Source organism: Triticum urartu, chromosome 3 (genome assembly GCF_003073215.2).
Source record: "Triticum urartu cultivar G1812 chromosome 3, Tu2.1, whole genome shotgun sequence".
Classification (NCBI taxonomy): domain Eukaryota; kingdom Viridiplantae; phylum Streptophyta; class Magnoliopsida; order Poales; family Poaceae; genus Triticum; species Triticum urartu.
In genome coordinates, this window is record NC_053024.1 from 134,974,891 (window position 1) to 134,993,019 (window position 18,129).

The 18,129-nt window shown below is 46.6% G+C and overlaps 1 protein-coding gene across 1 annotated transcript; it reads left to right on the forward strand.

The window, feature by feature from the left end:
• Positions 1 to 16,289: 16,289 nt before the first annotated feature.
• LOC125543295 lies at positions 16,290 to 18,018 on the forward strand. The gene is made up of 6 exons (XM_048706601.1): positions 16,290 to 16,641; positions 16,727 to 16,893; positions 16,988 to 17,093; positions 17,187 to 17,474; positions 17,565 to 17,688; positions 17,794 to 18,018. The coding sequence occupies exons 1-6, from the start codon at positions 16,372 to 16,374 to the stop codon at positions 17,910 to 17,912; spliced, it is 1,074 nt and encodes a 357-aa protein (XP_048562558.1). The 5' UTR covers positions 16,290 to 16,371; the 3' UTR covers positions 17,913 to 18,018.
• The last annotated feature ends 111 nt before the right edge of the window (positions 18,019 to 18,129 follow it).

Below are 18,129 nucleotides of genomic sequence, written 5' to 3' on the forward strand. Positions count from 1 at the left end.
AAAATATTCTAGGCGGCACGAGGCTTCAAAAACAGCACCATGAGGAGATATATAAACAATACCAACACCTTAGCCATTGCTACAAACTGAACCATCAAAGTATAATCTCCATGGTACTACCGAAACAAGGTTCATATCAATATCATGCTTGTCATTAATCCGATGTTCAACAATGAAATTAGCAACAATTTAGCCTTTCATGGATTTTAGAGATTCATATGCCAAATCATATTCAATCAAAGCATAAGCCCACTTGCCAATTCTACCACTAAGAATTGGCCTATGCAACATGTATTTAATGACATCGGTCTGACAAGCTACTACGCAAGCACTTGGCACTAAATAATGTCTCAATTTTGTGCAAGCATAATATAAGCATAGACATAATTTTTCAATAAATGTATACCTTGTCTCGGCGTCCAATAAGCGCCTGCTCAAATATGTAATAGCATGCTCTTTTCTTTCGGTTTCTTGAGTCAAAACAACACCAATAACTCCTTCTTCTGCTGCATTGTAAAGCCTGAAGGGTTCCCTATGCTTGGGTGCTTTCATCACCGGAGGAGTGCACAAACAATTCTTGATCATATCAAATGCTTCTTGCTGTTTTGCCCCCCAAGTGAAATCAACATCATTCTTTAATCGAAGGATAGGAGTAAACACATCAACCTTTCTTGACATATTAGCTATGAACCTCCTCAAGTAATTGACCTTTCCAAGGAACTTTTGCATATCTCTCTTGCATGTTGGGGCTTCCACTTTCTGTATGGCCTCTATCTTTTTGGGATCAATCTCTATGCCATCTTCATGTATAATGAAACCCAAAAACTTACCAGCCGACACACCGAATGCACACTTCAAAGGATTCATCTTCAGTCCATATTTTTTCATTCTTTCAAAAGCTAAACGCAAATCAGCCAAGTGGGATTTAAAAAATCCGATTTGACAACAATATCATCAATATAGAATTCAAGTATGACACCGAGTAAATCATGAAAAATCAAATTCATAGCCCTTTGATATGTGGCGCCAGCATTTTTTAATCCGAATGTCATCACTGTCCACTCGAATAAACCAAGAAAACCAGGGCAACGAAAAGCTGTCTTGGACATGTCCTCTTCGGCCATAAAAATTTGATTGTATCCGGCATTACCATCTAGAAAGCTAATAACTTTATGTCCAGAAGCATCATTAATAAGCATATCGGCTATTGGCATGGGATACTCATCTTTGGGTGTAGCCCTATTCAGATCTCTGAAGTCAATGCACACCCTCAACTTGCCGGATCCTTTCTTTTCCACTGGGACAATGTTAGAAATCCACTCGGCATACCTGCAAGGTCTAATAAAATTAGCTTTAAGCAAACGACCGATCTCTTCCTTGATCCGGTCATATGTTTTTGGATTAAACTTTCTGGCCGATTGTTTATATGGTCTAAAACCAGCCTTTATAGGTAAACGATGCTCCACTAGCTCTCGGCTTAAAACTGGCATCTCATGATATTCCCACGCAAAGCAACAAACATATTCTTTCAATAGCTCGATCAACTTAGCTTTATGATCGGCTCTTAAATTTGCATTTACAAATGTCGGCCTAGGAGTTGAACCCTCTCCTATATCTATCTCTTCTAATGGATCAGCCGATGTAAAACCTTGTCCTAATTTATCCATATCATCTAACTCTTCTATGGACTCATACATATCGTTCTCATTGGACCGATATTCTACAAGTCGCTTTTGTAACCACTCTGAGTTAGGATCCATTTAAGCATATCATACCTTGGAGCCGATTGCATTCAGTCGGCTTTAAAGAGACGGGCACGAAACCATTCTTGGTTGCGCTGAGAAAATCAAACTCTGACAAGTCACGTCCCGTCAAGCAAGTAGCATTTGGGTGTTGCCAATCCACTGATGTCTCGACCAAAGCAACACAGGCCGAGTTATCCGCATGAATGACTTCCACTTCATCATCAACCCACTGGATCAAAAACTGGTGCATAGTGGACGGCATGCACTGGTTTGCATGAACCCAATCACGGCCTAGTATGACATTGTAGTTACCTTGCACCTCAGCGACAAAGAATGTGGTAGCCAAAGTTTTACTTCCCACCGTGAGCTCCACATACATCACACCTTTGGCTTCAGTTTTCTCTTTGCCTTCAAATCCATTGAGCACCATGTTGGTCTTTATCAACTCTTCATCATGCAGCCCCAATTTTTTGAAGACCGAATATGGCATAAGATTCACCACAGCACCACCATCAACAAGCATCCGAGTGAGCGGTCATCCATTGATATGACCTCTGAGATACAGCGGTTTCAAATGCGTTACTGGGTCTTTTGGCTTCTCGAATATTGCATTTTTAGGGCCAAAATCCAGCTGAGCCACCTCCCCTTCCTCATTGACAGCACGAAACTCAGCAGGTAAGTAATATACCATATTGATATCCATACCTTCATGAACCGGCGTAGACTCATAGTCCAACATATCATCCTCTTCTTCAAGTGCATCCACCGATTCTGAAATTTGTCCAAGTGAAGGAGAAGTAAGAAGTGTCGCAGACGATGTAATAGTTGTCGCATCGTCCTCCTTTGGTGGCGCAGGTGCTGCTGTGATAGGTGTAGAAGCAACTGCATCTTGTATTTGCTTAGGCCTCCACACTTGTTTTGTAGGCACCATGGGCCGAGTGTCATTGAACAACTTATCCCTTTGCTTCTCGGCTTCTTGTTTTGTCATCTCTTGACTCCTTAACCTTTGTAGTTTCCTCTTTTGTGTTTTTGTCAGCCCTGTAGGACACCACTTTGGCTGAGTGTATTTAGGATCTCTCATCTTTATTGGCTGGTGTTTCCTTCAAGGTCATTAGCCGAGTACTTTGGCGCGATAGCAAGTATCGGCTCTTGTATGGCGAATGTTTCGGAGCCCAAGATGAGTGAGTCGGTATCGGTTTTTTCCTTGCCTTTGCTTGACTCGACCATTGCAGCACTTGGCGATTTAACACGCCATTCTTGCTTGCCGACCCCTTTTTGATTATCTTGTACTGGCTGATTGACACCATTGTTCAAACGGCCTCGTGTGGGATAAGAAAGTCTCTCATGAACGGGCCTCCTTTGTTCTGCCCAACCCGGATGAAAAGCATAAGGGGGCATTGGGGGCTGCCACCATCCTCCATTGAAGTCTCCCATGTAATATGATACATAGGGGAGAGGCGGTACCCATGGTCCTGGCGCCCACGACCCATATGGCCTTGCATGATGCTGAAATTATTCTCGAGGAGGTGACCTTGAGCGCTTCAAATTTGGTGACCGGTTAGAGCTAGAACCGGCTGCATGATTGGCATACTTGGCTAGCAACATATCAAAAGTTGGCTTGATTTTCTTACGCTGCACTTTAGCTTCATTCGTCTTCCACTTGCCAACTTCTGGACTTTTGGGCTTGACAAATTTAACACGGGTATTTTCTTGCACTTGCGGTTGCCCCCCAAGTGTAGGATTCTTGATGGTGATTTTGATTGTCTCCTTGCCACAGGGTTGCTTGTCAAGCACAACCTGTCTCCCCAAGACCTTGTCGCCCTCCTTGTCTTTCCTGGGCTCACCAACAATGACATTAGCTTTATTAGCAGATTCGGCAACCTCCGGCCGAATGAGTAGCTTCTTTCCCTCCAAATCCATGGTATTCATTGGAAAAGGTTGTTTATCAACTTGCATCTCAGAAAAGTTCAATCGTCCGTCATTAATGGCCGATTGTATCTGCCGTCGAAAAACATTGCAATCATTAGTAGCATGAGAAAAAGAATTATGATACTTGCAATAAGAGCACCGTTTCAGCTCTTCAAACGGCGGTAATGTATGAGATATTCTAATAATCTTAGCCTGCAGCAAAGCGTCAAATATTCTATCACACTTAGCAATGTTAAAAGTAAACTTCATCTCCTCATCACGATTCTTATGAATCGGTTTCAGATCATTGCAAGTAAAGGGTTTGGCCTTAGATGGCCAAACAAATTCAGTAGAAAAAACATCACCCTCATCGTCCGAGTGATCACTATCATATTCCACCATATTCATCTTTGGACGATCGGCTTTGTATCTATGCACTTCTTTGAGGTCTTTGCTTCGGCTTTCCTGAGCCAAAGCCCTTTGTAAGACTTGGTTGATATTTAAGAGCTCATAGCCTTCTAGCTTTTCTATAATGGGAGTTCTCAAACCACTCAGCACTAGGTCCGCCAAGTCCCTCTCGGTTATCACCAAACTAAAACACCGGTTTTTTGTTTCTCTGAATCTCTTGACGTAATCGGAGACCGATTCATCATGCTTCTGTTTAACCGATGTTAGATGTGACAACTTGAGTTCATTGTCACCGCTATAAAAGTGATCATGAAACTTTTGCTCTAGCTGCGACCAAACCCGAATGGAACCATGGGGTAAAGAAGAAAACCATGAAAATGCGGTACCAGTTAATGATAAAGGAAATAAACGCACTTTCAATTCATTCAATGAGCCTGCCTCACCTAACTGTGCTAAATATTGACTAACATGCTCCCATGTGGTTTTTGTGCCTTCTCCATTAAACTTAACAGAATCTGGAATTTTATATCCTGGAGGGCACTGGATGGCATCAAAGTACTCGGGATACGGCTTTTGGTAAATCCGATTCCGAGGTAACTCAACTCCAAAATTCTCTCAAAGCATCTTAGCCATCTCTTCTCTAAGATTAGCTAGACCATCATCCATAGTGGACGATGAAGCTTGTGGCAGTGGCATAAGATGAGTAGGGTTACTAGCTGCAGGTAGGAATTGTGGCATGTATGTCGACCCATAATTTGGTAGTGGTCGAGTGGTTGTAGCTGTAGGTAGGGTTTGGTTCGGGGTTGCCACCGAACCTGGCATGCTCATAATAGGGTTGATGGGTGCAGTCACAATCTGATTTGTTTGGGTAGGATAATAAGCCATCGGCACGGGAGGCGTCGATGCAATAGGTAAAGCCAGATTAGGGTTTTGCACACTAGCAGCTACACCATCATTACCACTAGACGATTGAGATGTATTCTTCTGAGCATTAGTATTTTCTATGAAAGTTTGGTAGACTAGATTGTTACCATCAGCAATACGACTTTCAATCTCAGCCCACTGCTTAGGAGAAAAGGCAGTACTTACGGAAGGTTTAACCTGCTCGGCTTGAAGAGGAGGGAACTTGATTTCTTCAATCGGAGTGATGTTGCCTTGGCGATCCTTCTTGAACTTTGCAAGGAACTCCTGCAAGTCCTTCTCCTCGCGCGCCTTCTTGTACTCCTCATAAACTTGGTGATGATCGGCCGATATCTCATCCAGACTGGGCTTAATGATGTTATCGGCGTCTACCTCAGATGGCTTGGGAATATCAGACATGGTGGACGATGACGCTTGATCTTCGTTCCCCAGCGGAGTCGCCAAAAAGTGTGTTGACACACGAACACGTCACGTGTACCCTCGACGCCGGGGGTGATGCACCGTAGCTCACGTCGAAGGAGACCCGACCAACAGCGCGATATGCAAGACAGTCGGCGGGCGCTTTTGCAGACCCGAAACCCCGCGCACCCGGGAGGGACCCCGTCAGGGATTGCGGCGGCTATGGGATGCCCTAGGTCGATTCGCTCGCCCCTAGAGCCTCGGGATTCGCAGCTCTCAAACACGAAGAACAGCGAAGAACGAGATAGAAAAAACGGTGGAGAGATAAAACGTAGATGAAAAAGTAGTATATTGATTTGTTCGATTGTGTGTTGTTCAATCGGCCGTCACCCCCAACATATATAAGAGGCGGCTGGACTTCCCGTACAAGCAAAGAATTTATCTAGGTTTTCCTTACAAGAAAATTACATCAATTCACGTCCAAAACCCTAGTCAAATTCGGACTGGTTTATCCGAACTTTCCAAAACTGTTCGGTTTAAACTGGCTGCACCTTGCGGGTCTTTTTTGCGGTGGTAAACGATCTCGGATAAAAACAAGCCCAAAAGAAATCTTGACCGTTTCGACGAGACGAACAACTTTCATGTTGAAGGTTTTTTGATCAGAGATCATCTTGAGGGTCAGATCAGTCTCGCAACACAGGCTATTTCCTCGCGCTACCCGTCAGACATGTGTCTGGTGGGGCGCGCCACATCTCGCCTCGTGAGAGGGCTGCACTCCGATTGCTCTAACTTTTGCATACGAACTCGGATTTGAACGATTTTTAACGGCGCAGAGGCAGTTTTTTCCTGCGACATAATCCATGACTCACCTCGAGTGCGCATGTACGAAGAAAGAGAAGCCAAGCTCGATCGGCAGGACAGCTTAGACGCATTGGAGGAGGAGCGTGACGTGATAATCAGGCGGCAGATGTTCTGGTGTGGCCCTAATCCAAGACGTCAGCATCCTTCACAACGGTGGATATGTATCAACAAGAGACAGTAAAAAAGGTGTACACAGGGTCTTAATCTAAAAAGAATCCTTTGAGCGGGTCCCTGCTGCACGTATGCGCCTGTGTCTCCGTTGTGCCGTATCCTGGACGGTTGTAGCACGATGATCGTCTGTAAAAGAGAGGAAGTTAAGTGAGAACATTGTCGTGCAAAAAGGTGGTTTTTAAAGAAACCATGTATAATTGAAGATGATAAGAAATTGCCACTTGTCTGCGCGCGTTGAGCCCCTTGTATTGACAAATAGGGGTGTGGTCACTTATTCGGTGTAAATAGCGGCGCCGGACTCGATCGCTGGTCCGGATGCCTTTAATGTTCGGTTGCCAAGGCAGCCTCACTCTCTTCGGCGCGCAGAGATCGCTTGATATTTCCGTACACTGTAATGACGCCACGTGGGCCGGGCATCTTGAGTGTAAGGGAGGCGTAGTGTGGTATTGCATTAAAGCGAGCGAAAGCTTCGCGTCTGAGGAGTGCTTGATAGCCACTTTGAAATGGAGCGATGTGGAAAGTTAAATGCTCGTGACGGAAGTTATTGGGGGAGCCGAATATAACTTGTAGTAAGAGGGAGCCCGTACAACGAGCCCCTGGGCCTGGCGTTACTCCTTTAAAGGTAGTATTGCTGTGGCGAATTTGTGTTGGGTCTAACCCCATCCCGCGGATTGTATCCTGATATATTAGGTTTAGGCTACTGCCGTCGTCCATCAAGACTCATGTGAAGTGATATCCGCCAATTACTGGGTCTAATACCAGGGCAGCCCATCCTGCGTGCCGGATACTTGCTGAGTAATCGCGATGGTCGAAAGTGATCGGTTGAGACGACCAGTGGCAGGACTCCGCGGTGACAGGCACTTGGGTATATTTTCCTAGGAGTGTCGCGTTGTGTTTTCCCTTGATCATGTGTAACACGTTTACTGTTTTGACTTCAGGTGGAAATTTCGTTTGTTCCCCCGTGTCTTGCTTGGGGGGCTCGTCCTCATCTTCACTTGGTGTATCCTTCCCCTTGTTTACGGCGTTGGGCTTGCCAAACTGCTTGAAGACCCAACATTCTCTATGGGTATGATTAGCAGGTTTACCAGGGGTACTATGAATCTGACATATTTGGTCCAGAATTTTGTTGAGGCTGAATGGTTCATCCCTGGTGCCTTTAGGGGGCGGCTTTTGACCTGGCAGAGAGCTTTTGAATCCGGCATTTACTGTCGTGCCCTTCGTGTTATCTTCTTTAATCCGGCGTTTGTTATTGCTGTTGCGCCGTGATTTCCCGTTTCCATCTCTAACTTCAGATGTACTGGGGTCGCTGGTGCTGCATCTGGCTAGCCAGCTATCCTCACCCGTGCAAAAGCGGGTCATGAGGTTTGTTAATGCGGCCATCGTTCTCGACTTATCTTGGCCGAGGTGTCTAGCGAGCCATTCATCACGGACGCTATGCTTGAAAGCTGCCAAGGCTTCGGTGTCCGGACAGTCGACAATCTGATTCTTTTTAGTAAGAAACCTGTTCCAAAGCTTTCGGGCTGACTCTCCGGGCTGTTGAGTTATATGACTCAAATCGTCCGCATCCGGAGGTCGGACATAAGTCCCTCCCGAAAGGCGTCTTCGAGCTCTTCCCAACTTCCAATGGAGCTTTCGGGGAGGCCTTTGAGCCAGTGACGAGCTGGCCCTTTGAGCTTGAGGGGTAGGTACTTGATGGCGTGGAGATCATCTCCTCGAGCCATATGGATATGAAGGATGTAGTCCTCAATCCAGACCCCAGGGTCTGTTGTTCCGTCGTATGCCTCTATGTTTACGGGCTTGAATCCCTCTGGAAATTCATGGTCCAGCACCTCATTGGTGAAACATAGGGGGTGTGTGGATGTACCAGTTGTTTGAGTGTTTGTTGTGTTGCATTGTATGCTGGGGCGCGCTTGCGTGGTCCATAGATGGATCTTGTTGCGCCGTCCTTTGGGTGCGAGCCCTCGCATGGGTCGCGTATTGTATTGTGAGCGGCATTGTATGCCGCTCTGTGTTGGTAGAGGGGTTGTCTATCCGACCAGGTGGCTGCTTTGATATTTGGTTGTGGGGGGTCTGAGGCCTCCTCATCGAATTCGGGTAGCAGCTTCCGCTTTGGGTAGCTCTTGGAGGGGTGATTGTCGCCATACCTCGCTGCTGTGTTGAGTATTTTGCTCCATCTAATGTGGAGTGTGCCTTGCGCAGCCTTGAGCCTTTGCTTTTGCTTTTTCAGACTCCTCGCGGTGGCAACAAGCCTTTTACGGGCAGTCTGCTGCTCCGGGTGTCTGTCCGGCGTTATGTCATCCGGACCATTATCCTTGATAGGATTTGTTTGTTCGGTTTGATTATCCGGATTACCGTTGTCCGGCAGCGATTTGCCCTGCTCTAGCGCTGGGTCTGTGTGATCGCTATTTCTGTCGAGGCGGGATTTGGGACGGCGCCTGCGTCGCCGCTTTGACTGCTTTTCGAGGGAACAAGCCTTCGGTGCGTCCTTCCGCTCCTCGTCGTCATCTTTTGGCGCGTCCACCATGTATACGTCATATGACGAGGTGGCGTTCCAGGACCCAATAGGCGCTGGTTCTTCCTCGTCTCCTTCATCGGCGTCCATACCGTCGATGTCTTCTATGCAGGGAGACCCAATAGACCTTGTCCGCTTTGTACAAGGGAGAAGAGGAGGATTTTCTCCGCGTTGACCCAAAGGGTGGATTTTCCATGTACAATCCTCCAAGCTGGGTGAGTGATCACATCTTGCCCATCCGTTTTATATACCCATTGTTTAAATATTTAATCTTAGTGATTTCTACGCAGGAACTGCACCAGGCTGTTAAAGAAATAAACAGCCCTCCTCCACAACCCGAGGACCCAGGACGGTCCCTCGACCCGGACTCACAAGAGGATCCGGAGCTTTCGATGGATCTGATTGATGGAGTGTTCCATCAATTGAGCAAGGACAACGTCCTGGTGGCCATTACGGCCGATTGTCCAGGGCTAATTCTGGCCTCCCAGAAACGGGAGGCCGAACCTGCGGCGACAAGCCAACGAGGGGCCGCAGGGCCCCGTGGGCATAAAAAAGGTGTAGTCCGGACCGGGGCGTCAGCGCAAAGGTATGGCGCACCCCCTTATCCCAGGTGTCGTACCTTCAGGGCATATTACCACTTGTGCTCTCTTCGGGATAAAGAGACCTCGCCGAACTATATTCGGAGAGACCGCCAATCGCGCCTCCACCAGCCAGGCTCCAAAGCCTGGCTCGGAAGCGGGGCCGAACACAAGGTGCGCACTGGACACTCCTCCGACGGAGGATGTGGACAGGTTGTCTGCCACCAACTCTGAGGTGGAGAGTGCCATGAAGCACAGGCATCGCCGAACAGTTCTTCGCGACATGTTTCTCTCCCAAGAGGCGTTAGATGCCTTTAAGTCAGGAGATGCACACCTCCGTGCCGCTCAAAATGGTCTAACCAGAGCCGCGGAGCAATATGTAAAAGACATACGGGTAAGAAAATTTTGGTAATTATATATACCAGTAGCCCCCGAGACTTGAAACAGTTAAGATAACTGATTTAAGGATCATTTGTTATGAAGGTTCTTGCAGAAAAGAATTCCCTACTGTCCAAGGAGCTGGAAGAGTGCAAAGCCTAACTTGAGGCCGCACTAGCCGCGGCAGGGGAGCCTAAGGAGGCCCCCTCTGGTAATATACACTTCAAAAGATAAGTATTTTGCGAAGCACGGCTTTGGTGCGAATCTGACAAATGAAATTGCAGATGGCGCCGGATTAGATCCGGAAAGGCAACACCTCCTACGCCAGCTAAAGGCTGGTGAGAGGGTGCTGTTAAAGGTGATGGGGGAGAAGAAGGATCTCCGAGATGCCAATACCAAGCTGGGCGTCGAGCTGAAAGATGTTCGTGCCCAGCTGTCAGACTCCGTGAAGGAGAATCAGCGGCTTCGGCGCGGCATATTTAGTAAGTGCTTGAACGAACCTTTTGAAAGAAAGTTCGGCGGGGAAGTCGACTAACAGAGCAATGTCTGTAGGTGTGCTGACAGGTCGTCCTGCAGAGGAGATGCCCGGTTCTACGGGTGACCTTCTTCCCGAGCTCTCGCAACTGCTCGATCGAGTTCGGCAGGCGATGCGAGGCGTCGCCCAGGCCCTGTGGCCATCCGTCTCCATGCCCGAAGGTCTTGGAGAGATTGCAGAGAAGCTAAAAGGAGCATAGCGGCGTTTCCGATTGTGGAAGATATCAGCCTGTTGTCAAGGCGCTAGGGAGGCCTGGGCCATGGTGAAGACGCGGTACGCAAAGGCTGACCCCAACCGCATGGCCGAGGTCGGTCCTATAGGGCCCGATGGGAAGGAGATCCCTGTAAGCTTGGTATACGGCCAAGTAGAGTTGGCCGCAAAGTATTCCCAGCAGGACTGTAAATTAGACAGCCTGTTAGATGGTATTGAAGAGGAATACGAGTCAAAATGACTATGTAGTAGGAGAACCACACGGTGGGTAAACAATTACTGTTGGGCAATTGATAGAAAATCGAATAGTTATGAAGATATCCAAGAAATGGTCAATATATAGGCATCACGTCCAAGATTAGTAGACCGACTCCTGCCTGCATCTACTACTATTACTCCACACATCGACCGCTATGCAATAAGAACGATGACATGATGTAGACGAGATCTATTCATGTAGGAATAGCCCCCACCTAGCTATCCTTAATAGCAATGATACATGCGTGTCTTGCTGCCCCTTCTGTCACTAGGAAAGAAACACCGCACGATTGAACCCATCACAAAGCACCTCTTCCCATGGCAAGAAAAAATCGATCTAGTTGGCCTAACTAAATCAAAGATTTGAAGAAGAAATACAAGGTTATAAATAATCATGCATATAAGAGGTAAAAACTCAAATAGCTTCCATGGATATATAATGCTGATCATAAACTCAAAGTTCATCGAATCCCAACAAACACACCGCAAAAAGAGTTATATCAAATAGATCTCCAAGAGACCATTGTATTGAGAATCAAAAGAGAGAGAGGACGCCATCTAGCTACTGACTACGGACCCGTAGTTCTATGATGAACTACTCACGCATCATCGAAGAAGCACCAACGAGGATGATGAACCCCTCTGTGATGATGTCTAGATTGGATCTCGTGGTTCTAGAACTTTCGGTGGCTGGTTTGTGTTTCATCGACTCCCTTGGTGTTTTTGAAATATTTGGGGATTTATAGGGCGAAGAGGCGGTGCGGGAGGCCACCGAGGTGGGCACAACCCACCAGGGCGCGCCTGGGCTCCTGGGCGCGCCTTGATGGGTTGTGCTCCCCTCGGAGCACCCCGGGTACTTTGGCCCATCTTGGTCTTCTGGCCCACAAAAATTCTCCAAAAAGTTTAGCTGCGTTTGGACTTCATTTGGTATTGATTTTCTGCATAAAAAACAAGAAAAAACAACAACTGGCATTGGGCACTATGTCAATAAATTAGTCCCTAAAAATGATATAAAGTTGCTACAAAATGATTGTAAAACATTCAAGAATGATAATATAACAGCATGGAACAATAAAAAATTATAGATACGTTGGAGACGTACCACACGGCCGTGCCTCTCGCGAAAGCAAAACCATTCCTCTCGCGAAAGCAAAACTGTGGCTCTTGCGAAAAAAAAGAGAAAACACATATTTTTCTATTTCCGGGAGGCACGGTCGTACCTCTCGCGGAAATAAAACCGTGTCTCTCGTGAAAATAAAAATAAAAAAGAAAACGTGTTATTTCGCATAAAAAATCATTTTTTTATTCCAAAAAAGGAAGACCTGTAAAAAACTGAAAAGTTGAAAACCCCATCTAAAATCCAAAAACACATGCGGAAAAGTAAAAAAATCAAATTGAGAGGAAGCATCCAGAGTACGACACGTGACGGCAGCTGAGAGCGTGGCGCACTCTCAGCCCATCTCGAAGTGACCCTTGGGAAGGCTGGGAATGAACGCTCTTTAGTTAGTTGCTCTCGCGCCTAAGGCGCTGACTAGGAGCTCCCAACAACATGGGTGCCTTCAGTAAGTCTCGAGTTAGGCCGGCCCAGGCGCATCAGAACAACAACCTCGTTTTCTAAAAAAGAAAATCATGTTTTAGTTTTTGTTTTTTGTTTTTTTCGCTTTTGCTTATACTTCCAAATATTGTGAGGAAAATGATTGGGATCACCCGACGGAACACGACGCATGCAATCGCCATCTTCGTAGATGTTGTATCAGATTTTAATGAGATGGCTAGAAGTAACGTATTACCTGACTAGTTTTGCAACTGAGTGGTTGTTGCGATTTCTTCCACCGCAAAAACTGGTGTGTTGCGGGATTTGAATCTAGATCCCCTCGAAAACAACCACCACCCATGCTCCTCCAAAGCAACCTCGATACGCCACCGCTGACGCTGGCGAGCACCCGCGTCGCGCCACCGCGAAGCAGCCCCGCTGTGCCACTACTGACATCGGCGAGCACGTGCTCCCCCATCGCGGTTGTCGGCCGCCTCCACCACCATCCACTCTCTCTCCTCCTCCCTCTTCTCACCTTCATCCAGACCAGGCGCTGCCAGCCGCGCCACCGCCGAGCACTCCCGCTGCACCCGCACTGACGCCGGCGAGCACGCGCTCCGCCATCGCGGTCATCGGTCGCCTTCACCACCACTAACCCTCTCTCCTCCTCCTCCTCCCTCTTCTCTCCTTCATCCAGTCGCGCCATGGCAAGCACCCCCGATGCGCCGCCGCTGACACCGGCTAGCACGTGCTCCGCCGTCGCGGTTGTCGGCCGCCTTCCACCACCACCCACCCTCTCTCCTCCTCCCTCTTATCGATCGACAAAGCCCGCTCCTGCTGCTACCGGGTGATGAAGACGATCTCCGCTCGACACTGACGATGCAAGGCACCGTCCACTTCCGCAACATCATTGTCGTTGCGAAAAACAAATGTGCAACAAGACCGTTTTTGCAAAAAAATCGCACCAAGACCTTTGTTGCAAAAAAATCCACAACAATACCTTTGTTGCAAAAAAATCTGCAACACGACCTCTGTTGCAAAAAAATCCGCAACACCACCTCTGTTGCAAAAAAATTCCGCAATACAATCTCTGTTACAAATGTTTCTGCAACAAGGTCTTTGTTGTAAACTAGAGAAAAGAAGTTCACCTTGCTAGATCTGTGTTAGATCCGACTGCTCGCGAGGCGGCGGATCTTTTTCCGCCGGCCTACGCGTAGCAGCCCCCATATTCTAACTAAATATATTACAAAAAAATCGACATAATATTTTTGAAAATGTTTACAAGCATTCAAAAAATGTTAAATATGTATAGAGAAAATGTTTATTACGTATACAAAAAATGTGTATGATGTATTTTAAAATGGTAATCAAGAATTTGTAAAAAATATTCAAAAAGTGTTTGCAAAATGTTAATCAAGCATTTGGAAAATGATAAAATGTGTATAGAAAAATATTGACCATGTATTTACAATATGATGGAAAAATATTGAACTAGTACTTGAAAAATGTTTATCAAACATTTGAAAAAAAATAAATGTGTATAGAAAAACTGTTCATCATGTATAAAAAAGATGAAAAAATGTGATCACGTATATTAAAATGTTAACTGAACAGTTAGAAAAATGTTGAACAAGTATTTTTTTTAAATGTTAATCAAGCAGTTGAAATGTTAAATGTGTTTTAAAAAATGTTGACGATATGTTCAAAGAATGTTAAATATTGCATTTAAAAAATGTTAATTAAACATTTAAAAAATATTAAACATTCTTAGAAAAAATGTTGACCATGTGTTAGAAAATTCTAATCAATTATTTTAAAATGTTTAAAAGTGTTTATAGCAAAAGTGTTGACCATGTATTCAAGAAACATTAATCTTGTGTTCAAGAAATGTTAATCAGCATTTGAAAAATGTTTAAAATGTGTATAGAAAAAATATTGACCATGTATTAAAAAATATTAAATTTTTATTGGAAAAGTGTTAAACGTTAAAAAATGTGGTTGACGTATACAAAAAAGTGTATAACAAAAACCAAAAGGAACAAAGAAACCCAAAAAATGAAAAGCGGGAAAGAAACAAAATAACCCAAAGAAAAAAGGAAATGCAAAATCCGATAATATCAATGAAAGAAACAAAGAAAAACAAAAAGGGATAAAACAGAAAAAGAGAGAAGATGTAACAAAACCAAACAAAAAACAAAAGAAAATGAGGAAAGCGAATAAAAATGAAGAAAGAAGAAAGAAAATAAAAATTCTGTATAAACAGGGAAAACGAAACGAAGAAAACCTGATGAAAAAAGAGAAGAAAACAGAAAACCAGTCTAAAAACCAAGCTTTTTTCATTGTAGTAGGTTGGGCCCAGGTTATTCAACATGAACTCGATCTTTGGCTCAGTGGCATCGGTGCGACGAAGTAACCTAGATATCGCTAGTGGGCTGGCCCAATTACTCGAGACGCTTCAGTGAGAGATCCATATATCTCGCTGAACGAAATCACTAATTAAGGAGTATTCGTTGCAAAGAACACTTCACTTTCTCAGGTCACGTCAAGTGGCGCACATGCAGCACGCCACTTGTCGCAATCTGAGAGTTTTTTTTTTGTAGATCCGTTTATTCAAAACGTTTTAGCTCTTAAACCGTGCTTCCAAATCTTGAACCGTTTTCACCATTGGATTCCTCGCGTTGAGATCTTCAAAACTAGATCCCATGTTGATAGATTTTGACGAACTTTTTTTCACGAAAAAAAAACGGACGAAAAAAACCTGGCGAAAAAACCGAACTGGGAGTATGGTTTTTTTTCCTTTCCGAAAGAGGCACGCCCGTGTCTCTCACGCCGTGTCTCTCGTGGAAGCAAAACCGTGACTCTCGTGGAAGGAAAAAAAACAAAAAACGCGTTTTTTTCGTTTTCGAGAGGCACCACCGTGACTCTCGCGAAACCACAACCGTGCCTCTCGCGGAAGCAAAACCGTGACTCTCATGAAAGAAAAAACAAATAGAAAACGCGTATTTTTTTCCCTTTCCGAGAAGGCACGGCCGTGACTTTCGCGTAAGCACAATCATGCCTCTCACGGAAGCAAAACCGTGACTCTCACGAAAGAAAAAAAACAGAAAACACGTTTTGTTTTTCCCTTTCCGAGAGGCACGGCCGTGACTCTCGCAAAAGCACAACCGTGTCTCTCGCGGAAGAAAAACCGTGATTCTAGCAAAAGAAAAAAAAAACAGAAAACGCGTTTTTTTTCGTTTCCGAAAGGCACGGCCGTGACTCTCGATAAAGCACAACCGTTCCTCTCGCGGAAGAAAAACCGTGACTTTTGCGAAAGAAAAAAAAGAAAACGCGCTTTTCGCGCAAAAAAATTTGAAATTTTTTTTATCGAAAAGCTAAGAAAGACCGGAGGAAAACCAAAACGTCGAAAAAACCCGGGAAAACCGTTTAAAAGGCCGAAAACGCGTGTGGAAAAATTAAAAAAACAAAATCCGAAGGGAGCGTCCAGAGCGTGACACGTGGCGAATGGCTGAGAGCACGCCAAGTGGCGCTGATCGTTGCGAGGCTTCCGGAGGGGCGCTCGTTAACTAGTTGCTCCCCTCGCTGAATGCGAGATATAGCTCCCGCGCGAATATCCTGATATGAAAGGTACTTTTTCTGTTTTAAAATAGATGACCCAACTTTGTACTAACTTTAGCATAAAGTTAGTACAAAGTTGACCATGTGACACATGTGATAAGTAATTTAAATTATTAAAAAAAGTTAATATAAAGTTAAGTTATCTATTTTGAAACGGATGAAGTATGCTATATCTTGATGGGCCAAATTTAGGCGCAGGCATGGCAGAAGGAAATCACCCCACAGCGATTTGAGTTTCTAAAAAAAACCAGCTATTTGAAGATAAGGCAGCAGCAAAAGCAACATCCTCTTGGACGCATACCTTCTGTCGCGGAAGCTCCCACGCTGGATCGCGCATGGACGCCGGCGAGCTGGAGGTCTTCGACGCCGGCCGTTGCACCGACGGATATCAGCTGGGCCTCGCCGTGGGCCAGCGTTTCCGCGACACGATCAGGAGCAGGATGCAAGTGGACCTCTTCCTGCAGGAGCAGCTGCTGCCGTTCGCGTCCACGGCGGCGGGCAAGCCGCTCCTCGCCGCGCTCCAGGCCGCCAACAGGGAGAGGTACCCCCGGTACTGGGATGAGCTGGTGGGCATGGCGGACGGCAGCGGCGTCCCGCTCCTGCACGTAAAATTCTCCTTCTCATTAACTTCCATCCCGGCCGTCTGCAACGTGGGATTGTTCAGCATTACTGAATGTGTGTGCTGAGCAGGTGATTCTGGTCAACTTGAGGAAGGAGATTCGTCCGTTCATCCCAAAGAAGGACCACGAACGGAGAGAGGAGGAGGACGACGACTGCTCCGACATCCTGATGGTGAGCGAGTCGACGGCGTTCGCGGCGCACAACGAAGACGCCAACGTCGCGCTGCTCGGCCACACGTACGTACTCCTACTAGTCGCCTTGCTCGTTCTCCGTGTCCGATCGATCGTCGCACAGCTGATCCTTCCTGCATTCCTGCCCTCTCCGCCTCAGCTACGTGGTGAAGGCGACGTCGCCGGACGGCGCATCCTCCTTCACCGCCTACACCTACGCCGGCGAGCTCCCCACCTGCGCCTTCGGGTTCAACAGCAACGGAGTGGTACGTGTACTGTACGTCCCCATCAGATCAGCCAGACGTACGCGACTGGACTGTCACGAACGCACGATCCCTGCTGAATTTCGACATGTTCAGGCCTTCACGCTCGACTCGGTTCCGCCGGCGATGGGCGAGGTCGCCGCGGGGGCCATCGCCGTGAACTTCGTGTCGCGGGACCTGCTGGAGGCGAGAGACCTCGACGACGCGATGCACAGGGTGTGCTCGCCGGGCGTGTCGGTCGGGCACTGCTACAACCTGATGGACGTCGGAGCCCGGCGGATCGTCACCATCGAGACCGCCTCCCGGAACCGGTTCGCCGTCCAGGAGGCCTGCGCGGCTCCCTCCTTCCACGCGAACATGTACCGCCATCTCCAAGTGGAGCAGGTAGACATGATCAGTACAGCTCAACAAGCTCTTCACCTCAGTGAGCGATGAGTAAGCTTCCACGTGTCGCGTGGATGGATATTTACGCAGGTGCAGGACGAGAACTCCATGAGCAGGGAGAGGAGAGCGGCGCAGTGCGCGATGGACTCCAAGGAGGAGGCGCTCGCGGTGCTCGGAGACACGGCCGACGACAAGTACCCGATCTTCATGGCAGGTTTATCTTAGCGCATGCCATTTTTCATGTATGTTGGGCACCGAAAAAACTAGGGAGTTTGCTACAAAAACATGACCTGTTGTTTCACCGGTGACTACTTTTCAGGCCCAACGCTGTATACTCTATGCACCGTCTTGGCTGATCTCGACGAGGAGACGATGACCATTTACATGGGGAATCCTAAGAACAGAGATGCCGTTCGAGTAGCTCTTCCTATGCTGTGAACTTCTAATAACTAGATTAGCTTAGTCCTCGCCGCTGAGAAATTGGCCAGTGTCCCTAATTGCTACCGTAGTATTATGATTGTAATTCAAAAGATTGGTTCAGACTTTTGGATGTTGTCACATAATAGTATATAATTGAGCATGATCATTTTTGCCAAACTGAGATCTGCAACAGGCTGCTTCTGTTCATATGACGATTATTCACTGTATGACTCCT

Excerpts from the sequence above, each read along its gene's own strand:
- LOC125543295 (XM_048706601.1), top strand. The coding sequence starts at position 16,372 with ATGGACGCCGGCGAGCTGGAGGTCTTCGACGCCGGCCGTTGCACCGAC. Across the intron at positions 16,642-16,726 it reads GCGGCGTCCCGCTCCTGCAC|GTGATTCTGGTCAACTTGAG; the intron begins GTAAAATTCTCC and ends TGTGCTGAGCAG. Across the intron at positions 17,094-17,186 it reads GGTTCAACAGCAACGGAGTG|GCCTTCACGCTCGACTCGGT; the intron begins GTACGTGTACTG and ends CGACATGTTCAG.